The following is a 26,959-nucleotide window of genomic DNA, read 5'->3' as shown; positions in this document are numbered from 1 at the left end:
CCACAAAAGAAAATACGAGTCGTGTAAAATAATCAATGTCCCGGAAAGTCGTAAAAACCCGTTTATAACCTCACGTAACAAAGTTTGGAACTGCTGTGTTCAAATGCGCGTGTATTGCGATCATATATATATGTATACTGCAAGGAAATTCCAAGGGCGTCCTTGAGAGAGAGTATAGACGACGGCGCCCCCCCCCCCGGCTCTTTTTTTTTATAAGTTAAGTTTTATTTTGTACATTAAAATTCAGTTCATACCTTAATGTAATAGATAGAGTTGTATACTGAAACTTCATAACTTATTGCATTGTAAGAATATACATTTTAAAGAAAACTATTGGTTTTTGTAAATTATTATTTTGCTTATTAAATGTACTAAAATACGCCCCCCTCTATTTCTCAAAAACCAAAGTCCAAAAATAATTTAGTGACAGAAATTCGAATTTTCACATAGTACCCTACAGCATACAGTCCAGTCGTTGGGTCACTCGTCGATTAATTACTCGCTTAATTTATCAACGCATTAGTATTGTTTGAATGATTTTTAAAGACTAACACTGATATTAATCGTATTAATAGCATGTATAAACATCGAGTGCACAGAAAGTCAAACATATTTTTTACTAACCTTAACTTAATAAGTCACTTAAGCATTAAATTTGGAAGGTTTTACAAAAAAATTAGTTTTTTTTATTTTGTCATCGCCTTTTGTAGTAATAAATAACTTAAATATTCAACTTTGATAATAATTTATGATAGAAAATTTGGTCAAGTTAATAAACTGTGATAACATTTACAACATAATATAATATTTTTTTTGAATTGTAAACTCGAAGTTTATATAATGATAAGTAATTTATATTAGAAACCAATTCATACACTGTATTTTCACCAGAGAACCAATTTCGTATTCCTCGAGTTAAATATAGATACCATAAAACCAAATGAAATGAATAAATCAAAATAAATCCTGGCAGGTCATTATTTAAACTTCCCCGTAATATAGTTTAAATATCATCTATATTACATACTCACTATCGACGCTATCAAATGCATGTCATTAGTACATAATTATATTATGTTGAAATATTTCGTTATATTCCTCCTCTAAAGCATAAATAAATACATGCATACTATACATATGATATTTTCTCATAATATCTTAGATTCAAAGTTAAAATAACAAATGAATTCAATCAATAAGTTATTTGAATTTATCGTGAGAAAATTTCAAATTTTACTTTTATTCAAACCAAGTACATTTGTTTGATTGAATAATTTGTAAAATAAAAATGAATAGCTAAAGGGTCAATAATTTGCAATGACAAATATTATTTTAATCTTATATTCAAAACGAATCCGAAAATATGATTCAAATGTATAACGATTACATAAATTAAAGCAAAATATTCTAAATAACGATTTTCAACAATAATTAAATATTTAAATATAATATATTACCATACTATAGTTAGCATATTAATATAATATTATGTAGAAGCAGCTATATACAAGACTTGGTATCTATTTTATTATTAAATGGTAAATCATCATAAATTTAAAAATAAATTATCATTGTAATTGTAATAACGTAGTGAAATTAATTATTTAGTTGTAAGCAATTAAAACTTATAATGTTTTACACGAATTTTTATGAATATTTTGCATGGTAATAATAAGTATTTTTCATTTCTTTAGAATTACTTTTATTGCAAATTTTGAGGTAATTTAAATTATTTCAATTATTATAAAAGTTACATTCGTAAAATCTTAAATAATTATAACTTTTATCAAAATGAATACAACATTGATACTAATAATCATATTTCATCATTATTCAACATTTCAAAGTTTTTTTTAATTTTTGAAAAGTATTTTGATTTAGGTATGTAAAAATAATGTAATTGTTTTATTTCAAACTGTCAGTCTAGTAGTAAACTTTTATGGTATACAGGATCAATCTATTAACACTAAATTCCTTAAAATATATTCTTTAACTGGATTTTTAACGATTAATGGTACATGGAATTATTCTATACACAATGGTTCTTAATATAAAATACTTATATTCGTATTATGATAAAATATATTTTTATATTTTATATTTTGCTTCAACATTAATACATATATCGAACAATATTATATAATATATGCTATCCCATAAAAACATTAAAAAACCATAGATTTAAGTATACAAAAGTTAATAGTAGTTTCACAAACAAATGAAATATTAAGCAAAATCTTAAACTTTCCATGAAATAACTATAAGTAGAATCAACTCATGTATACATTAACAGTATCATTTAATGTATTTATCATTATTATTTATATTTCTTTTTATACTGTTGAACATACTATTATCATTGTAACATAAGAGATTAATTGCATTATTATTACTAATATCCTTGTAAACTACTAAAATGTAATTCTATTAATTTTAATGAATAGTGGCTTACAAATAATAATATATTTTATAATATATTCATAATTAAGCTTACAAACATATAATTATTAGGAATTTAATGAGTTTAATACTCTTATTATATTAATAATGCATATTTACTCACCCCAAGTTTTAACACCACTTCTAATTAAATATTAATAGGTGGTAATACTACTTAAATCAAAATACAAAATTAAAAAAATTAAATTCATCTAGTTTAAATATCAGACCATAAGATATTTAAGGTGCACTTGATTTATTATTTATTTCTGTATTTTATTATTTCTTTAATACTGATATAAAACAATGATAATAAACTAACAGTTTTGATATACATTTAAACTATTAAAATTAGAATTTTCAACTAAAGAATAACATTTAAAAAAACTATTTTAACAATGTATTATACGTATAGATGAGTACTAGATGAATATATAATATTATGTAGGTACTAGGTATATTATCATGAAATAAAATAATGAATACTTATCGTTATACATTTTTCAATAAAATCAAAATTAAACAAAAATATTGAGTAGTTATTATATACGTCAATACTCAATATTAATATAAAAATACTAGAACTTAATGTCTAATTTATTAATTATGCTATTGGAAAAACTGATTATTTCTAGTTTTGAGAATGTATTTCATAGTTAATATAATTCCAATCAGATAAATGTGTCTATGTATTCGGCTATTAAAAATCTACAATAAAAAGTTTTTACGTTTTATTTGTAGAGAAGAATAGTATATTACTATTTACTTTACACATAAGTTAGTATTCAGGATCATTTTAGACTCAAATAATGTATTGGATTTACAATGATTGTTTTTTTTAATTGTATTATATAATTGTATAATTGTATTCTTTTAGAGAAGACACTTTGTGTGAATGTTCTAATTTAGAATGAAATAACTGTAGAGATTCAACATTTCACAAATACTTAGATGTATATAATATTTATCATATATTTCTTACTACGTATCATATATATAAATTTTTTAATACTTTGGCTATTTTTAGATATTGATGTTAGGGTACTAAAAGTATTAAAATTATGACATATTGTATGTTTGATAACTTTTTTAATTCTCAGTAGTATTAATATAGTTTCTTGTGTAGGTGCATAATGTTATTTACTACTAGCAGTCCAAACTTCCTCCGGAAGAAATTATTTTTCATAATTGAATTTAAAATCATCTTACTATTCATTGGTTACACAAATAATATAAATTATAATTACATATTGTAGTTATTGTTATTGCTAATTTCTGAAAATTAAATATTCTACATTTTGAATTCAACTACTGGAGTGGTAAATTTTATTCTTTTTATTATAGAATAGAGATAAGGTAGAAAAAAAATGTAATAATAAATTATTTGTTCAATGAATAATATATATTTTGAATGGAAAAATGCAAGTTCAAACAAATAAATAATTAAATAATAATAATAATAATAATAATAACAACAATAATAAATAAACAAACAAATATATGTATATAATAATTATTATTATGAGAGGAAGCGATAAGGTCAAAGACGTTCAAAACCGGTTTCTTTCGTCTCCAAAATCAGGTTACATTCTTATTATATAGATATAAAAAACTTAATAAAATAAAAATAAAAAAATATTAAATAATAATATATTAGTATTTAAATTTTTTCAATATTCATATGTTGGCCGTTTGCATTAAACGATTAATACATCAAAATACATAAATCACGCATTGGGATTGATTTATCATTGAGTTGTATTTTTTTTTTTATTTTTTTTTTTTTTATTAAATTGTGATTAAAATACATAGGTACATATCTATTATATAATATTTCATAATTTTTGGTTCTCCTTCAAATGATTGTGGTAGCTACTAACAATAGAAGATGTTTAAAGTTTTCAATTTCCATATACTATATAGTTTCTGCCGCATATTAAAAGAGGTTTTCATTACTTTGAACCATAAAATATGTCGGGTAGTGCGTTTTACGAGCTCTTTTTTTTTTACGAAAAAAAATGTTACCACCTACCATAAAAAAGAAACAGAATAAAAAAAAAATCTATATAGCCCTTTTTTCTACGTACTTTGTGTCCGATAAAAACCCACTGGAAAATACGCAACTATCCTTTTATTTCCTCCTCCCTAACACCAAATACTGATAAAATTTGTCTATTTCTATAGTGTCCAGCATCAGCCACAGTTGTGGTCCATTATTTATTGATCGGTCGTAAAGCTCCATAGGCTTGCATCTCCATTATCACCATATAAGCAATCTCTATCGAATTCTTCAAAAAGATTATCACACAATATAAAATGCGCAGAGTTCCTTCTATTATGTTCCGAATCGCATGAGCCAATGTATTTTTAAGCACATAACTACATCAATTTCGAATAGTTTTGTTGTAGCTGAATCAAACGTGAATAAAATAAAAAAATCAACACGTGTTAAAATCATAATAAGTTTATTATTACATAACTTACTAACAATATTTAATTAAAATTATAAATAAATGTATATGTTTTTAAGCTAGTGAAAACAATACTGTATTTTAGTTTTAAAAAATATACAATATTTTTTCTTTTCCTGGAATTTAATTAGGTATTAATTTTTTTTTTTGTTCTTATATATATATATATATTCATATTGATTTCCTGCACTGTTATAATACACATTATTATATTTCATTGTAATCATTGCATACATGATAACAACTTATTTAATTTACCTACAAATTGTACGTTATTTCTATTTTTAAAAATGTTCAATAGGTATGTATAAATTATGAATATTATTATTTTAATTTATTAATATAGGTCATATTTTGATAATGTATAAGATGACGTTTAACATGCTGGGTAAATAGTAAATACACATTATATAGTTTTAAATCATTACTAATGACTACTGGGCATATGCCCATCTCTGATAGTCAAAACTATGAATGAAATATTTGATAATTATAGCACATTTGCAGTGTCTTACAAAACTGTTTTGGTATTAATTATTTTAAACATAAATAATTAGCATATTCTTACTAACATTATTGGTTTAATATTTTAAAAGTAACATAATTTTTTAATAAATATTTAAAATTTTGTACTTTTATTTTGTCTTTACTTTTTAGAAAATGTATAGATTTAAGTGTCACATGTAGATGATTAATAGGTTGTTTTTGATTGTATGCGAACCCTGTAGTTTGTTTATTAAAGTTTTCTTACAAAAAATGATTAAGTAATACTTTTTTTTATAGATCATTTCCTATTATTTATTTAATCTTTTTTTTTCTGTGTAATAAATTGAGTTTTGAGTTGAAAGATGTCAATAGATATTATAAAAGTTTGAGTATAATAAAAGGGGAATTTTAATTAATGAAAATAATAACGTTATTAATTACCTTAATAAAGTTGCTTAATTTACTAAAAACATAAATTAATAAATAAATAACGATAGTGAGTTTATTAATCAATACTCATACTGACTTCACTATAATAAGTTAACTAAATTTTTAATCCTAACATTATTTAGAGTACGTACCACATCGATAAGCTGTGACAGTTTCAACTTTATAGATACACGGAGAACATCGCTAGTATTCACAACGGGTCTGACAAGCTTGTTGTAGCTGGACAAGAGATCATCGTACAATCTTTTTGCATCCGGATTCGCAGACACCATTAACCGGATGATCACAAGTCCAAGAAATGCAAATTTCGGCCACATATCTGTAAAAAAAAAAAAACACAATCATGTATTTGTCTTATACTGACCAAAAGTTTATAAGCAGTTTATTTTTGATGTTTGCTTATGAAAAGGTATCGAGCACAATAATTATAATATAATTTAATATTATATTATAATATGCGGCAACATTAAATTTAGATATTGGAGAATTACATATTATTTTAATTCGTAAACAATTAATAAATATATGTGAATTACAAACTGCAAACCAAAAAATGTATACTTTATACCAATACCCTCTAGTGTCGCATAATATTAGCTTAACTTTATGTGGTTTAAATTAAATATATTTATTTTAAGTGCAGGGCAACGTTAGAATATCAAAACAAATTATTATAATTCAGTTATAAGTAAAAACTCAGGAGAAAACACAATAAAATTGCGCTTGTCATACATTTTAATTGTAAGTTTAAATTGAAAAAATGGGCTTGTTTATATAATGAACATATTGTTTATATATAAGTACCTGTCGTACCTATATATTTGTACGTAGTTATTTGTAAATTGTGATTGTCAAACATCAAATTAAATTATATTTATTGTTGAAAAAATGTTAATCTATAGAAACTCACGCAGTTTTTTTGTTTCAATGTAATAACATTTTCAGCAACAAAAAATTACAATATAATTTTAAAAATACAATGTAGGTACTTATCATAACAACGTTTCGTGGTATTTTATTTATTAGTGTAATAAATATTTTTAATTTTATAGTTTTTGTAAAAAAGCCTTAAATAATTCTATATACTTTTTTTCTTTCATTTATAACGGATAAAAACAAATTTTGGTTAAGCTAAAATATTTAATTTTAAACAAAATTGTATTGATTTCATAATTAATTGTCAACAAGAATTTAATAATATTAAATATTACAATATACTCAAATTGTGATAATTTAATATTTGTTAGTAAGGCATTTAAAGAAACCGAAAGGTTTTGATTTAATTTTTACAATAATATTAACATGACTTAGAGCTATTTCAATAATTAGTGTATTAAATTAATTATTAATGTAGAATAGGTGATCAAATTAACATAATAATTTTGTATTGTAAATCTATTTTTAGATTTTGAGTGCAAGTAAGAAGTGAATAATCAGATATTTTATTACTTTCATTCGTATAAACAGGTTTTCTCGATTAGATCGAATGACCCATAAATCATAAATCTTATAATATTTACAATCTATAATTCGACAATGTCATGCGGACAACACTTTGAGGTTTGTCAATAGTTTTCATAGGTTTAATAAAAAACTAACTAAACTTAACCATAGAATTTGCGTAACAATTAAATTGGAATATTTTTGAGATCAACACTTAAATATTATATTCTATAAGACTCATTATTATATATATATAACTAATATAAATTATAAAAAAATTTCCTTTACTGCATAGTTGTATGTACTTCAAATTGTTGATATACTTTACAGGTAAAACATCTCTAAAAAAGTTTTAGTGAAATTAAAATTAGTAATTATTTGATCGAATATTTCCTAAATATGTGTCTGCTATTGCGATACATTTATTTCATTGAACAATTCAATTTTATATTTATTTGTAAAACATTAAATTTGTAAAATGTTAGAATAATTATTGACAATATTACTTTATGTTTATATAGTAAACTATCTATAAATAACGCTGTGATGCTACATAATAATAAGTATACGTAGAATAATAGAAAACTCTATAAACCAAGGCGAAATTAGTTGCGAATTTTTTTTTTAATAATCCAGCAGTTTAAAGTTTTTAAAATAAAACATAAAAAAAGTGAAATATTAGGGGATAGTGAGAGAGACAAGCTTTTTGGTTGCATGATGGGCTTTGTCGTTGGGAACAAAAGCTGCGCCGTGCTCCTGAAAGCCTATTGTCTCTGTGGCTTCGAACATTTGTTAAAACCTTTTAGTTGACAAAAATGTCGCAGTTTCATCGTCTCCGTAATTAACTTTACTGGAATGTCCCTAGCTCACTCACCGTTATGTAGTATCATTATTTTCTTCTCAGAAACATATAGCAATATAGATTGTGACATTTGATGTCATTTGAATGTTCATGTTAGTGGGATATTATCAAAAGTGAAAACTGAAAATGATCTTCATATATTCTATGATTTGAATTTATTTGCCAAAGAAAAAATGTACAAGTTCTGCTTGAAAATGTTTCATAGTATTACATTATAGGCTTTATTTTAAGTACATTTATTTGACAAAAGGAGTAACTAAACGAATACAATATGATACACCTGATAAAGAACAAATGTATATAAGTAATTTGGAACAATGTCTATTGTTTATGGGTCATGTTATATTATAGTGTACACTATATATTTTATGCATAATGTGTGTCATTCGTCATTGAGTAGTTAATTAAAAAAGTATAATATTATTAAGTTATTGTATTGAGTTTCTAAATTGAATGTGTACACATTATAATTTATTTTACCTATATTTATATAGATACTTAATATAATATGTTTATGTAAATATATGAATCACTGTCACATTGTGAAATTTTTATTTTCATGGCTTCAACGGAAAATTCATAATGATAATCGATCATATTGACTGTATTTGTTAATTTTAGTTATGTATTATCCATTTTCTGTACACATCATGTGTGTTTATTATAATAATATGAAATATATACATTTAAAAAAAAAATGTATTGACATTATTGGTTTATGTAAAACGTTAAATTATGCAAACGGAGTGAAATGTAATTGAAAAAAATTAGAAAAAGTGTTTTCCGTTAAAAACCTAATTTACTTTTGACGAGTATAAATTAACTTGAAGTTTTCCAAAAGCATAATTTGTTAATGTTAACTAAAAAAAAATACATGTTAAGTCATTATAATTATTATGTTGTATGTGTACCTACAAAAATTATATGAATAGCTTAACCTTTTAACTTGTAAATTGTCAGCTTTTAAAACATCCAACCTAAGTATCATTTTTACACATATAATGCAATTTAGTTAAATTCATTTTTATCGTGGATAAAAAATAATTGATATTGGTATCGTTACTATTGTATCGAACACGATGTTTTTTTCAAATGAATAATGTTTACTTTGTATAACAAAATAACTACGTTAAAAACAAGTATGAAGTATAAAAGTCATTGTTGACATTTTTAGCTGAATTAGTTATATACATTAATAATAATTACATAATTTAACTAATAGGATATACTTATGGACTAAACTTATAACAAATACAAAAAATAACGATCTCGTGATGACTTAAATTTAAATTTGATTTTGTTTTTTACAAATTGACACAACTTTCTAACTTATATAATACAAGTATATATTGTAGAGTATATTTTAATCAACTGAAAATGTTCAAACAAACCATGCAAATTTTAATATTATTAATATGTTTATCACACTAGGACGTTGTTTTTTTTAATTTAAAATATTAATATTAATTTTCAGAAATGCTCATTTTGTATAAGAGTTTTTATTATTTGCTTATCATAACAAAAATTTCAAATACTCAACGATATTAAATTTAAGAAGTATAAAAATGGATTGGCTTTAACATTTTCTAGCAAAATATATACTTTAATATTAACTTTTACCTATTCAGCATCTATAATGTACAAAATTAATCCGAATAATTTGAAATCGTTACCAATTATTTGGTCCACTGAATTAAGTACTTCGCAAAAATAAATTATACAAATATTCGAATAAACCTTTGAAAATGTATTTCGCTTTATTTTTGCTGAGTAATATTGATGTCTTACAAATCCACCAATAGAATTTTTCAAATCAGTATTTATCTTTTTTATTTTTATACTATAATATATTATACGAGAAAATTGAACTCTGATAAAAGTAAAATAGATTCTATACCGTTTAAATCGTAAAATATATTATTTCGTATTTGTCTAATGATTGCTCGAATAATTGCTATAGACTGTGAAATATAAATAAACATCATCAAACGAGCTCGGCGGAAAACCTTCGTTTTACAAAAAACAACTTTTTTTGATAAGCAAATATAATAAAAATTATTATTGACGAACAGTACAGTACTGAAATCCTATATTCAAATTAAATATATATATATTTTAAATCGGAAACAATAATTTATTTAAATTTAAAAAAGTAATAACAATAACTCATGAATATGGTTTTACATTTCGGTTTTACTTTGTATTTATATCGATTACGCTTTCTTTTATATAAAATATTTGAAAAAAAAAACAAAACGTGTAAAAAATACAGTAATGCAGTTAGGAACAAAAGTTTAAAAAAAAAAACATAAATAACCAATATTATGAAAACATATATCTTTATCAATCAAGGTTGTACATTTCGCATTGTTTACCATAAAGTTTACCATAGTGGAAGAATTCAAAGTATAAAATAAAAACGTGGACCAAAACCAGTCAAATAAATTTATATTAAAAACATAAGGTATTCACGATATATTTATAGAGTTAATGTAAAAGATTTTTTTTTAATATAAATTTAATTAAACCGAATAGTTGGTATTTACCATATTATTAAAGGTGTACTAATACAACTTATTTGTGGTTTTATTTCATTTAGAATTAAATGTATGTAAAAAATAGTTTATTTTCAAACACGAAAAGTAAATATTTAAAAAATTGTTTGCTACACAAATTTTAGACATTTTAAATAATTATTTCTATTAAAATATGTTACACTTAAGTCTCAGAGTATGCATCATTTCTACGGTCACAATTAAGTACTACAAATTAATGTGCACTTCAATTATCGTCGTAATAATGTAATAATCATCGTGTTTAATAGCACCTATTCGAATTCTGTTATTTCTTATTATTTTATATAATTTTACAAATTATTCATTTTGCAAACAAGACCGTATAATTATTTTTTATTATGTTGTGTTATAATTTTTTTTTTAACAATAAATAATAATATCATCGCACCTCTTTACTTATTCATTATATTTTCTGTGTATGAAACTGCACCCGATCGATACAAATAAAGTTTCGGTTTCGCGCGGTTATCTGGTAGTATATACACCTGAACAATGTCTCGTTGAACGTTTGGTGATTAATTAAAAAAGTCTCGTTGAAAGCGCGCTTCTCTTCGTTTTAATCCGAATCCGACGCGCGCCGAAAATAATGTATAAATAAACCTAGGATTTAAAACGCTGTCTTCCCGAAACGGTTATGCGTCGAGACAATGGCCAAGACCATAAATATTGGCCGGCTTTATACTGTACAATATGTTCCCCATAAACTCGGTGCGCCTGCTCGTTGACTTTGCGCGAGAAAACGGCGACCGGGGAAACACGCGTGGAAAACACGCACCGTGAGGTACAGAAAATGGTGTGTGTGTGTAGGAGGACTGCGATGGGGGTCAGATTTTCGTTCCGTTATACGACTTACTTCCGACGATAACGGCGGTAACCGATTCACGAGATTTCGTCTATCCGAGTCTGTATAATTATATAATATGTGACACGTGTAGTATATTCTACTTAGAATAAACGCAATCCGGTGCGATACGCCATACACGGTATTATGTACTACACCTGCAGGTCGAGTTGGAGCCATTGCAGGTGTGGTGAGGTCAAATTTTTCGGACAGACTTCGGAAGTATAAGTCACGGAGCATTAGTACAATCTATTCGTTTAAACATTTTTTCGTGGTGTCAAAACATTAATCGAAATTCCCAAAAACTTTCTTAAACTTTTCGATTATGTTACGAGTGCACTGTTGATCGTGACCACCGATAAAACGGTTCAAAGTTGACATATTTTATGTATGGTCGTTTGTTTGAAATAATTCAATGTATATAGTATGTCTATAATGACGTGAAACTATTAATTATTACTTACGAGAACAGTTTACACGTATGCCGTATGTTATGAGTATATCCTCCATATAAACGTTCAAGAGAATCAATATTGTGTCATAATTTCCATACTATTAGAATGAATGAATATAAAATAGAGGTAAGAATATCATGTATGGCTTTTCATTATAAGTTTTTATTGATATTTTAATTTCAAAACGTTTTATAACCATGTATAAATTAGAATTTTAAAATGCACATAATATCCTCCTTGAATATTTAAATATTAATGAAAACTTAAAAAATGTATAGTATTTTCGCCTTTGGTTTTGATTTTGATAATAGCTAAGTCAAATCACTCCAATACTACATCTATCAGTACGAAATTGATTCTGCTGAACGCAAATGTTCTGTGTTCGTAAGACGGAAACTAATGGGCTCGGGTTAAATGTGTTGACATTTAACTCAAATCCGTGGATTATTTGTAAAAAAAAAAAAAAAAAAAATGAAAATCACTCAAATAAACCCTTCAATTCTCTATTATAGTATTGCAACAGATATTAATTACTACCGTTATTTACATCACTATAATTGCAGGTAATTAATTCACGTAATTTATACAGCTGGTTTAATCGGAATTGATTAAATGTATTATAATAGTATTGCAATTATAGTGAAAAAATTGTATACATTATTATGTAGTGTGATTAAAACAGTGTTAAATGCAGAACAATACATCATAATATCATGCAAACAACAATGTAATGTCATTGTATTATTAGTGTTTAATCGTATCAAATATTACGTAGAATACGTACATTTTAATAATATAATATTATTAAGTTGTTATAGTTTGTATAATATACTTGGATTTATTTACGTCATAAACTTTTAAACGTTGACATTTATAAATAAAAACAGTAATTCATCTGCAGAAGGTGACGGACTGCTATTTTGAATTCTATCACACACGTATATGTTTGATTTAAGATGAAATGTTATGTTACAGTGTTTATTTAATACACATAATATATAAATAATAATGTCATATAGTTTCCATCCTACGCCTGAATATTTCGTCGTTTTAAATTATCCTTAAAATCGTCAACAGTAAGTAAGAAACGTAACAGTTTAAAAGCAACAGTAACATTTTATTAATATTACAACAATATAATGATTGTTCCTTTATAATAATTATTATAATCATTACTCCCACCGTACAAGCCTGATGGCCAAAATACGTATCCGATTACTGCTTTGAGTCTCGGCAGAGTCCACGGGTGTCTGAGACGCAATAGAATGTAGCGGATGCATTGGCGCTATTGCTAATCCACTTTTAAATTAAAAATTGAAAATATAAACGAGCAACTACTCCACAGTTAAATCCAACTTAAACTAACTCCGTATCCACGTGGTTCTTTTTTCTATCCCAAGATTAAAAATACTAGAATAATTTACCCCTTACACTTATGGCAGTGAATATCGGTGCCATTAATTCGATAGATATAACAGAATTGTAGGGGAGGATTCCGGTCGGTATTATTAAATACGCATCGTCATCGAAATCATTGTGCATCTGACCGATTACAAGATTTACGTTCACGCAGATACTAAACTTTAACGAAATAAGGTCAAAGTCCCGAATGCTTATATATATATAATATAATATTATTACAGTAAATAAATAGATGTGCGCCGGCGGACGGTGATCACAATAGATAAACGTTTAAGTACTCGACTTTCATGGGCACAATTCAACTCACGTCACTTTATATTTCCTATATATATATATATATATATTATTGTGTTATATATTATACATAGTGAAACACCGTCTCACAATATCCACTATCAGTCCCGACCCACCATCCAACAAGCGTCCTTTTACACCGGCGGAGGGTGAATTCCATACAGATATATGCGATACCGATAGGTATCAATTTCTCATATACGTTGGCATCTGTCCACTAGTATTCTCTGTATATTAACTTTTGTGCGTCTCCGAATAATACTTATATAGTCGCCTATATATATATATATATATATATATATATATGTACGTTGTATGTAAGCGTATACCGAGTCCCTTCAATTAGTACACAGCGCCCTTATCGGATTACGACCGATCGCTACCGCCGCCACCTCCGACATTGTCTTCTCGTCGCGGATACGAGGGTATAAGGAGGGGTTGGAAGTGGACCAACGCACTTTGTTCGCGCCGGTTGAAATTAATGAGCCGGGAAAATTGAAAACGGTCAATCGAGTATAACGCGCGGTGGACATCTAATAATACGTACAGCCCATAATTTGTTATTAAGCGACCGAATTTGATAAAATATTATTACCGTATCGTCGATTGTTATATTATGATGTTATGGTTTCGTGATATATTTTACTCAATACTATTATAAAGGGAGGGGAGGGGTACTCGGAGGCAGATATTTTTATCGTTATAATTTTTGCCTTTCGCTATAACCACAATAGTTTTGCTGTACCTATAGTTATGATAATAGTGAGCATAATTATATATACCCAAATTTAATGGTCTGATAGATATATCTTCTACTGCGGCTACTTAATCAAACGGATATTATAATATAAAGTCTATTATAATTATACTCGGCTATTACCAGATTACAACAACCGTTTAGTGTGACGTTCCAAAGTAATAAAGCACTGATAAAATAAACAACAATTTAATGTCGAAAACATTGACTATTGAAGTTCAAATAATTTAATTTGATTTTCAAATTTATCAAATAGGTACTTGGTACTTTTACTATTTGTAATGAATCTTCTAAAAACAAATTGTATGATACACTCAGGTTTTAAGTTAACTAAAACTCTCAACAGATATTTATTTTAATGATTATTCGTTATGATATAATATTATCATATACATAATCATGTTTTTCACTATATGTTGGAAGAAGGTCGTACCCACATAGTATACATCCAATAGAAACTATATTATTTAGTTGATAATTTATTTAATAGCTATTTACATTCGTCCGCCCACCCCATTGGTATTTCGTACACTCGTCTGAACATCTAACTTGTAATATATTATGTACGTAAAACATTGTAAAAGTGCTCAGCTAAATCGAAGTATTTTCACATTTCGTTTACAGAAAAGTTCACATCACATCATGGAGCCTGTATAAAGTTTTAAGTATCACCCGTATCATATACGCTATACTTGTTCAAATCCTATCAAGCAAATAGTATTGTAGAAGTTTAAAATGTGATAAAAAAAAAATAAATAAAAAACCTACAATAATACAAAACTAACTGGTTTTTATAAAACGTCAAAACGTCAAAAAAAAATATATATATAAATATATATAGAAGAAATAAATAATTGTTTAAACAATGAGTCGTTAATTTATTATTGTTAGATACATCTATATGATATATATATATATATTTTAGTTCCTACCAACTATCTATGTATATAATTTATATTTTATATTAAAATACCCCGAGGAGCAAAGTATAAAATCAACTGGACTTAAATTAAGTTAAATTCACGTAGTTTACATATAAATAGTGTTTTAATTTAATATTCACTTAGTTTTGATAAGTTTTAAAAACAAGGTTCGTGAAGTTTGTACTAATTCCTAATATATCTAGAAAAAACATTGAATTTCTGTTTTTATTCATTATTTATGTTTATAATTTCTAAATATTTGGAACACTTATATTTTTTCGTTAAACGTATGTCCATATAATATGAAGTAAATATTTTTAAAGCCATATTAATATTTTTAATTTTATCGTAACTTAAAAAACCAAACAAAATGAATTATGTATTATTTTAATATATCAGGATTTAACTTCGTTTACATGAAGGCATGAACAATATTAAACTATATGACACACTAATTAAATTAAAATGTTCGCATTCACGTTGCTAACATCATTGTTATCATTAGACATAATAGTTATAATAATAATACATTTCACCATATTTTCTTTATGAACTTAAAAAGTGTTAAACAATCATCAAATTAAATTATATATAGGTTAAATTATTTGTGTTATTGTGATATAATATTATACTCTACATATTGCTTATCGCTTGTAATAATGTGGTAAATGCCAAACATTTATGTAAATAGCGCAAAAGCTTTGAATAAATAAAAGAACACTGCATTTTCATTATCCCATTTAAGCAAGAAGGGTTAACATGTTTTTTTCCAATTTTACTATACGCACTTATCCTTACAACAAAACAAATGCTCTTGTTAAAATACATTCTTAAATTACGATAAAACGTGGTGATGAAGAGCTCTCTTCTATGCAAAGTAATTTAGCTGGCATATTTTCACTTATAATCATCGTTTTTTTTTTTAATTTTAGATACATCAAAATGTTTCGAAAATAATCATATGCTTTAAATTATGCTAATAAAATAAAAATAAAAATATGTGATTCAAAAAAAAGTTTTTTTCTTAAATGGTTTATAAAATCTTATATATTTTAATAAAGTCGTAAAGTTAACTGAATAATTCTAAAAATCAGAATTTGAATAAAAATTAAAACTATTATAAAAAGACAATATGGCAAAAGAAAAAGTATGTACTATTATAGTTTGTAAATTACATATTTATCAATTATTAAAAATTATAATATTTATAATTAATCGATTTTACCAATAGCAATTTGACTTAATTATTTAAAGGCTAATTCTTGTGTATATAATAGTTTATAAAAACGTGTGACGATTTATGACTTAAATATTCGTAATTTATAATAATATTATTTATTATTTGGTCTGTGGCCAAATATAAGTACTTGGTATTATATTATGGGATTTATCAACAATATAAATTATGAAAAAAATCTGCTCAAACAATACAATATTTATAAGATTTTGATTTATGAATTTAAGTCAGGAATTGAGAATAATTCAAAACTGTAAATTTTAGTTATTTTTTCCAAAATATACATTTACGCATATGATAAAAATGTATTTATATACAATACATAGCTATTAGGGAATAAAAAGGAAAACATCAGGGACCACTCTGCTATATAGTAAATGTCAAGTGTGAGTACCTCATCAGTCGTTATGAAGTAGGTCACTCACTGTAATAATGAATGTATTAAATTTAAATTCAATGATAAATCATTGCATACGAGTAAATAAAACGACTCTGATCGGAGACGATCTAATATCTATCAACCTTATAACTGTAAGTAAATTAAATTATATATTTAAATTTTATATTATGAAATAGTAAATAGTACCTAATGGTTAATACAGACAATACTATAGGCTAAATTATTTATTTTTGAAAAATATCGCAATCATTATAATAGTAATAATTATTATTATAAACCAAAATATTTATGATTAATAATTAATAGTTTAAATTTTTTTTATCATATGTTATTTTTAACTTTTGATTAAATACCAACTTACCATATAACTTTATGAAAAGGTTCGTGATGTAAATATTCTTAAAATTAATCTAAATATGTTGAATTTAATAGCTACAAGACAATTTGCTAGTGTAATCGTGATTCTGTCAAAATTTTAACTTAAAGTGATCATAAAAAAGTGCAATAAATTGTTGGTCAACTTTTTTTTTAATTCCAGTGTTGACAACTTAATGTGAAAAAAATTGTGTTAAGTTATTCATCATTTTGAACAAGCATTTATTTTTTTATCAAAATTTATAAAAATTAAAAAATTGATCATATTTATATTCATTGAAAACACGTATTAAAAATCTTAATATAAATATTTGGTTAAGATTTTAAATACCTCGTTTTAGAACAACTACTACAAAATAATAATAAAAAAAAATATAAAAATAAAGTTTTTGTATAAATTAAAACCCTTAGTGTTTTTTTCTCAATTATTAAGAAAATTACTACGAATTTTTGATTTTTACCTCAAAAAGTGCCAACCAGATCTTTTTTGTTAGTTTAATATACATCAGAGTTGAAGATCGAAACATTTTTTTTACTATAAAAAGTGTCATTAGACAGAAAAAATATATACATAAATAAAAACACATCATTGTAAAATCAATACATTCATCACTCTGCTCAGAACTCCAAAATATTTTGACTGAAATTTGATGGAAAAATTATAGAATATTCTTCTACTTTTATTTCGATTAACATACAGTTTTTATTATAGTATATTCGCGTATAATTATAGTTTTTCGTATTTATAAAATGTTACATACTATCAAATGTTACCAAACAAAAGACACGCATATAATATCATAATATGTACATCAACACAATGCCTTCACTGTTATGAACATTTTTGTGGGTACTAAAAAAACAGAACTAAATTTTCAAAGCCTCTTTTGGAATACAACTGAACCTATTTGAATATCCGTCATAAGATATCAATCCGCGATACGACTCCTTCTATTCACCGACGGTTTTTCAGTTGACTTGGTATTGTTGTTATTTTTGCATCATATTCATTTCGAAGTTTCACCGCACATGGGCTTTTTATGTTATTTTCATTTTCACTTTTTTTTTTTTTTTCATTTATGTTTAGCTCATGAAAGAATCGGCTTTCATTGTTTTTTTGAAGAAACTCGTGGTTCAGTAAACAAGCAAATGACCCGAAAAACATTGTTCACGCTATGTACGCGCGTTTGCAGATGAAGATTTTTATCCAAGACAAAAAACCAATACCACTGTTTTACGTGTGTTTCTTGAGATGAATTTTTTTTCAGATTAAATGCACCGAGGGAAACTTTTTAACATTAGACGTGTCAAAATATTTGATTTATAATGGTTACATTTTTATTTGCTATTATATTATTATATACATGTATACGCATGTACAACAATAAAAATATTACGTTATATCGGACCTCACAATAACGGCATGTTTTTGTCCATGTAAAATATTGTAATAAATCGTACGCAAATTAACATGATTTTAGATACGAAATATATATTATTATCGGATTATTAGATTGACTTGTTAACAGTAAATTAAATGTTGTATTTGTGTATACAAATTATTTCTGATAATAATTTAAGTTTATTAAATTATATTCATTTAATAAAACTTAGTTGAAAAATTTTGACTACTGTGTATAAATTATAGTTTAAAAAAATTAAAATATAAATTCTAACAATTGCAATTTTACTATTTCTACATATTGATAATTATATTGGTATGAATGTTTAAAATCATTTAATTTAATACAAATATTAAAGGTTTAATACCTTAGTATTTATTTAAATTATAATTAAATTAAATTTTATTATAATGCTATCTAAATAATGATTCATGAATATTTTTTCAAGACAAAATCATAGAAGGAATAATACTATACGGTCGATCAATCTTACTTTTAAGAAACACTTGTGTATACAATATAATATGAGTATTGAACCAATGTATATCAAAGGAAAATATTTATACTGTATTAAATTTTTGTTAGTTTAATTCAACTAATATTTCATAATTTAGTGTTCTCTGCCACTATTATGTTATAGGTATATTATAGTATTAATGTATCCTGTATCCTGCATTAAGTAATTAATCAAATAAAGTAATTAATCTTTTCACAAATTTATCATCTATTTCATGAACCATGTCTATTAGAAATACAATTTTCATTATCTGGATGCAATGACTATCTGATAGTGTGGTACATATAAATACATTATTATTAAAAAAAATATGTAAATACATTAATATCATTGTTTTTCAAATGACATTGTGAATGAAGTATTGATATATGTATACAACTAACATGATAATAGTTGATAAAATAAAATATAGTCGTTTTAAACTTTTCTTGTAATTGAGTTACCTTTATAAAATTATAAATAGATTGCTTAGTAAATATCAGTTATTCACTTTTCTGTTGTCGTATGTTATTTTTTGATTAGTGTTTAAATAGATGATTAAAAAATAAATTTTAACTACCATATTGTATTTAATAACTTAATAATATTATGAAACGTATAATAGTTTTATGTAACTTGTAATTTATTAAATATCAAGTGATAATATTAATAATTGTAAATATGTATGTAATAAAAATAAAAATAGATTTCTTTATGGCTTTTTCAGATTTCAATTGTCCACTATCCAAATAAAGTTTTTTCCAAAAAGTTATTTGCTCTATTATTTTAGTATATACATACATTTAATTTACGAAATTTAATCAAAAATATGTCTAATTAGATCGATCAAAATGAAATTTTCACTATTTTTTAATTTTTAAATATTTTATTTTCAGCTGTCATCCCTTTTATCACGACATGCATAAAAATAGAATTCAAATTTAAAATGCTTAGTTACTAAAGTATTATAATTTTATAGATTTTATTAACTTCAATACATTTAGTGAATTTATATTATAATATTCTGTATTTTTTTTTTAATTGTTCAAATAATAAAATAAAATATAATTTATTATTTATCAGACATAGATTGTTACATAATGAAATAATAAAAACTATTTCAAATTAATATGTATACCTACCCATTTTTTCATATAAAATAAATTTAATACATAATACACTTCTTATAGTATAAGAAAATATTATATAATTAAACTACCTATATATTTTATTCTGAGAATTCAATTTAATTTCACTAGGAAATTTGATGGTTTAGTATCATTGCTTACGGGTTCTATGAACTATGTTTTATTTACTTTAAACTCAATATAATAACACTTAAAATATATGCTACTTATAATAATTAGTAATACAAATAACCATTGAAAATTTGAATATATTATAATTATTTTTTTAAAACATTAATATTAACAATATTATTAACCAATAAATAAAATTATTGGAAATAAAAAATTCTTAATATAATACAAAAATAATGTCGTTAATCCATTATCATAATGGTATAATGTATTCAACGTACAAATATAATGCATGTCTGATTTGAAATAGTGGTTAAACAGTCGTCTATTGTGAGATTCTATCCTTATTTTTACTATAAATATTTGACATATTTTCAGGAGTATATTTTATTTTCGTACATACTTTATATTCTTCAGGGACACCTTCTGTAAATCCATGATTTATTTGTTATAATCATACTCACATATTTTCTTTTCCTTTTAAAAAAAAAATATTTAATACTTTATCAAAATGTATAACGTTACAGAAAAATTTAAAACTTGTAGCACGTATTTGTTTTGTGAGATTTTAGAATAAACTTTTATTTTTAAACCTAGTTTAATTTGTATTTTGTATATCATGGTAAATATGATTAAAATTAGAAAAATAGATCTTATTCCACAGTCTTTTATTCTACTGTCAATTTTTAGAAAAACGATTTGTAATTTTACAACTATAAATAGATAATTTAATGTTAATGGCGTACATAGAAGGTGAAAAGGAGGCAAGTAATGGCAGAACACTTCCCTCCTTAAAATTATTTTTTATTTACAGTTTTCATTGTCTATTTTTTTAGATTAATGATCAAAATAACAGTATAACGACTTATGACATAAATACTAAATCGTATTTAAATAAATAGTCAATTTATAAATATTTATTTTTATAAAATTATCTATATGATTAAGTTTTACAAGATTACAAACAGCAAAAACTAATAGGTTTCTGTGTAGTGTTATTGTATAGTATAGTTATCAAAATTTACTTAACTTTTAAATTATTTTAGTTATTTTTTTATTAATCTATTATATTAGAGTATATTAGCATGAATATACATTTATCGAAAATCATTACAATATATACAAATTTAAATGTATATGTTTGGTTCAAAATTGTTTCAAAAAATGTCCATGGCCATCCTTCTTTGATTTTAAACAATAATATTTAATTTATTTGATTTTAATAATTTAGCTTTTGTTTTATAATCATAATTAAATATCATAGACAATTATGTCGTATGTATTCCATTACATATAATACAAATGAATATAATTTATTAAATAAAATATTAAAAGGAAATAAAAATTACTTTTATAAGTAAATAATAAGTATATTAAAAAAAAAAATTCTGAATAATGAATAATAACATAATAACAATTTGTTTTGTAAAAATTTGTTAGATACATATTAATGATTTATTTTGAATGATATAGTAAAAAATCTTTCAATGTTGGGTTTTAGAAATTGTAAGACATAAAATAAGATTTTAAATATAACAATATAGGTACATGTTTTTATATTTTTTTCAAAAATAAAACAACATAAAGTATTGTGAAGTTGGTACATTACAAATAAAATATGATCGGTAGAAATTTTGAGCATTTAAGTTATTATTTTCTTGAATACACTAAAACAACTAAAAAGAAATCATTATTTTCTGATTGTTCGTAGTTTATTGTATGAGTTGTTTAAGATTTCTAGGAAAATAAAAAACGACCTATTTAAAGTACCATCTGTGTTCCATTTCCAATCTATGTGTATAAACTAAGAGCTTCACAAAACTTCAGCTATAGGTATCCAAAAACTGTTTTCCGAAGGAAAAAAACAGCATACCGTTGTAAAATCAATTGCTCCTTCACATGGCTCGGAGACTAAAATGAAAATGGTGTATTAAACACGATTTTCCAAAAGCATTTTGTACTCTACAAACACCCCATACTTTAAAATGTAAACATTAAAAGCTATAGATTATACGGGATTAATATAATATGCTATTTTTTCAACTGTTACTTGACAAAATAAATGTGAATTTATGTAGAAACATCGATACATTTTTTTATCTATACATAAAATTTCTTTTTACATTGTTCATCGTTTAGAATTAAAATACTTATCTACTTAAAACATTTATAATATCAACGAAGACACGAGGTAATGTTACCATAGACATTTTTCGTTATGAACAGTGTGAAACAGTTTTTACCAAGCTTACCTATAATATTTATATATTTCATTATTAATATTTGTGTACCTACGTCAGAGGACACTTTAAAACGCTGTTTATATGCAATTATGTATTATATATTATTATTATAATATAATCAAGAATTGTATGTTTTTTTTATTATAATCACCTATCAAAATTGCTACAAATATTATTATAAAATTACATATTACAACGTTATTTAATTTATGTTATTATTATTTAGTATGAAAAATGGTTATAATAGTTAAATATTTATTTCAAAATTTCAAAATTTAAACTTGAGTTTTTCAAATATTTACAATCTCTTTTATTGTATTCGATCGATTTTAATTATTTTAATGTTGCTTGGTATTTTAGACGTAATACCTAATATAATTCTCATTAAATTGTATATCATAATATTTTAAGTTTTTAATTGATAGATTTTTTTACAGTGATAACAATATAATTTTGAATATATCATTTCACAGATTAAAAGTTGATTATCGTCACTATTCTGATAAGTAATAGGTAAACAGAAATTAATAAACTCTTGAGTAGGTAAGAGTATTATTTATCCAGAAAACTGTTCTTATTAGTTTTTATTTAACTATTTAAACTAATCTAAAGTATATTATTTTATATTATTTTTATTAAACATCTCTCCACCATATAAAAAAGATTGGTATTTTTTATTATTAAAAACTTAAATACTTTAAACTCTATTATTTAAAAAGTTTTGTTTATTTTATCATTTGTTTAGATTATCAGATTTCAAGATGCAGTCGATGATCTTTATATCACAGGAGAAGAAACCCCTCCCCGGGGGATGTGAAAGGGCGTATGGAGATGAGGGGTTGGTAAGCAAATCGAGTAGGAGGCAGATCCTCATAGTATAGTTTATTTTAAAGTGTATTATTTTTATTTAATATATAAATTACAATATTTGTCGAATGACACATTTTTTTATGAAGATTTTTTTTAGTCATTTATTTTAATAAGTAATACATTTCAGTAATTAATTGAATACAAAAATGTATGTAGTTTTATATTATCATTTCATATATGTAATATGCGTACATCAAGGGTTAAGAAATTAAAACTTAACTCATTATGAACTAAATATAATATTTAACACACTTAAAATGATGTACTTGGGGGCAACTTATAATTATTACCATACATTTGCATACATTCATTTCATTCGTTGTTCTATATATATATATATATGAATACGTCATGTTGAAATACAGTTCTACTAACAACTTTACGAGTATATTAAATGTTTGTTTATTAAAACGGACGATTATATAGATAATATAGTGAACCAAAATATACATAACTAAAATATTAATTAATTTTATCCATTAGATGTTATAAGAAAATAATTATTCAATTGGTAAGTGCATATGATGCAACCCTCTACCCAAAAAAAGATTGAAAAATGAGAAATATTTAATATACTTGAGTCGACTCTTAAAGGCATAAGTTTTTAGTTAAAATTATCATAAGTTTACATAGAGATACATTACCTAAGTCATAAACAATACTTTTACAGTTTATATACAAAGGTTAGAAAATTTTACATTTTATTGCAAATTATTTTTTCAATATTTAAAAAAATTAAAATATACAAATAAATACAATTTAATATCACAGTAAAATGTTTAATTTAAAATGTTGAGTTTAACTTATACTAATTTAAAATTTAAAATTTAGAGATAACCCAAGTCTTAAATAAAAATCTATATAAAATTCACAGTTACTATTTATAACTAATCAAGAATAAGAACATTACAACATACGTATATAAACATATGATAATTGATAACATAATAGTGTGATGTCGGTGGTAATACATAAAAAACGTCTTAGCTTTCCAAGCTAATTACTGAAATGAGTTAAAAACCTTGTAGGTGTATTAATGAAGTGTGCAAAATGACCACGCCACCTAATCATTCGACGTACTCCATTTTCGCTTAAAATCTACTCTTTCTGCTCAATTGGCTGAACCGTGCCATATCTGAATTTAATACATCTTAAAGACTATAATATTCTTTAGTGTTTGTCTTAGATAAAATAAAAAATAAAAGCTCTTTAAGTAGTAAATACGTACCGTTTGTTAGAAAATCAGATTTTGGGCACAGTAAACGTATTTCGAGGAAAAACTATAGTCACAAATTGCAAAAGGCGTTAAGGATCTTTATAGCAATATAGCACTCTGAAATCATTCTAGAGCTCACAACATGAAATACGAATTTCTGAATCGTGTAACTTATCATAATATTGAATATTGTCTACGAATAACTATTATATTTGTGTTATTATATTTTCAGTGTACATGACGTTATTTGATGAAAAATACGTATAATAAAATAATATATTTAAAACATAAAAATACAAATAGGCACTATCAATACTATTTTCAAAAGTATTTTTCGTATTTTTTTTTAACAATATTAGTCACAATATATATTTTAAAATTATTCTTATTTTTGTATGCTAATCACAATTATCATTACCTAATTATTAAATTTCAACTTATATTTTTAACTATATATTTTAATCTGCTGAACAGAACATTTTTCTAAAAATATCGATGTACCTATTTATAAAATATAATGATAACGTTGAAAAATAGTATTTTTGATTAAGAATCCTTAAAATTTGGACGAGTCAATAGGGCTTGCAATTTTCCCTCGATGTCAAGCACCATATTAATACAATATATAGTCATAAACGCGGCTACATGTTCAATATCACTGTTATATTATCTTATAAATAAACTAATATAATGATCTATTAGGTTTATATGCAAAAAAAATGTCTGCAATATTATAATATATTGTTTTACCTGCGGTCCGATCCGGATATTGACGGCGGCGTGGCCGTACGGTTTCGGTCGAAACACTATATTATAATATTATTATATTAGGTGAGGATGATATTATTTTTATAGTACAATATATGACACGAGCTTGAAGAAATTTAAAACAAACGAAAAAAAAAATGTATGGTAAAATTAATGGAAAATCAAACGACGAAAATTCGAGTAGAAAAGAAAATATTTTTTTACGAAATCGGTGGCGGTGGTCGTTGAGGGTGGTCAGTACGAAGATAAATACGAGTTCGAGGGAGCAGCGTAGTCACAGTGTATTCGCGGCGGACGGGTGTGCGCGACAGAGTACGCCAAGTGTGGGGCCCTACTGAAATGCGCCACACTGCCGAACGGTGCCGGTGGCGGCGCGACAGGGCTCTACTACCCCCTCGGCGGAGCGGCGCGACGGTGGCGGCGATGCGATACTACTGCACAAATCGACGGCATAGTTTTCCGGGCGCGAGACGAAGATAATACGACAATAATATTTCGTTTGTCACACATCGTTCGTTAAATACTATATAATATTATGATATTACGTGTGCTACAGGACGATTCACCGAGCATGCTTTACACCGATCCTTAAGTAATAACAAATTTATTCAAATACTCTGATCGGTGGAATTTTTAAATAAACCTCGGTATCGATGTTTTTGTATGATTAAATTTTTACAATTTAAGAAGGACTATCCAGTAGTGGTATAAATTTCATTATTTTTATTCAAATGAGGGCTACTATTTCTACTTAAACGCAGATATATTTTGAAAAATGTGATGCGAGAAATTTAAAGGAGTAGTTTCTGAGTTAACCTTAAACGCTAAGTATCTCCAATAGATCATAAACTTGGCCTATGTTGATTTTAAAATTATATTAATTGTTATAAATAATTTATAATTTTTAAAACTGTATAAATTGTAAAAATCGTTTGAAAAAATAACAAGTAAGTACTCGATTTAATATCACATATATTTTACATTGTATACAAAACCATTACTAATAACTATTATCCTCAGCAGATAAATATCAATAACTCAAAAACTAATCGTTCAAATTCCATTTTAAAATATCAACATTTGCCAAAATAATAAATCATCTACTAACAATTTACAATAAAAAAGATTAGTACTCATTTGAAAGAGAAACTACATCACTCCCGAACACAGATAGCAAAAATAAAACTTCAAGTATTTTAAAATACATAGTGATTGAATAATTCTGAAATCATCAGAATTTCAAAAATACGTGTAATTTTCAATAAACTGTTTT

General features: G+C 24.8%; 1 protein-coding gene across 4 annotated transcripts in view; it reads right to left on the bottom strand.

Annotated features, from left to right (window-relative positions):
* Nucleotides 1-25,981, bottom strand: part of LOC113551067 (acetylcholine receptor subunit alpha-like) — a 159,205-nt gene extending 133,224 nt beyond the window's left edge. For all 4 annotated transcript variants that reach the window (XR_003405100.1, XM_026953115.1, XM_026953108.1 and 1 more), the window contains exons 1-2: nt 25,669-25,981; nt 5,978-6,165 (exon numbers count right to left, since the gene is read on the bottom strand). Coding sequence is in view for 3 of the 4 variants with exons in the window: in XM_026953115.1 (XP_026808916.1) it covers nt 5,978-6,163 (186 nt within the window). In the remaining variant the exon portion in view is untranslated. The remainder of the gene's footprint in view (nt 1-5,977; nt 6,166-25,668) is intronic.
* Between the last annotated feature and the right edge of the window lie 978 nt (nt 25,982-26,959).

Source organism: Rhopalosiphum maidis, chromosome 1, assembly GCF_003676215.2.
Source record: "Rhopalosiphum maidis isolate BTI-1 chromosome 1, ASM367621v3, whole genome shotgun sequence".
Classification (NCBI taxonomy): Eukaryota; Metazoa; Arthropoda; class Insecta; order Hemiptera; family Aphididae; genus Rhopalosiphum; species Rhopalosiphum maidis.
This window is presented reverse-complemented; position numbering and strand designations above follow the sequence as displayed.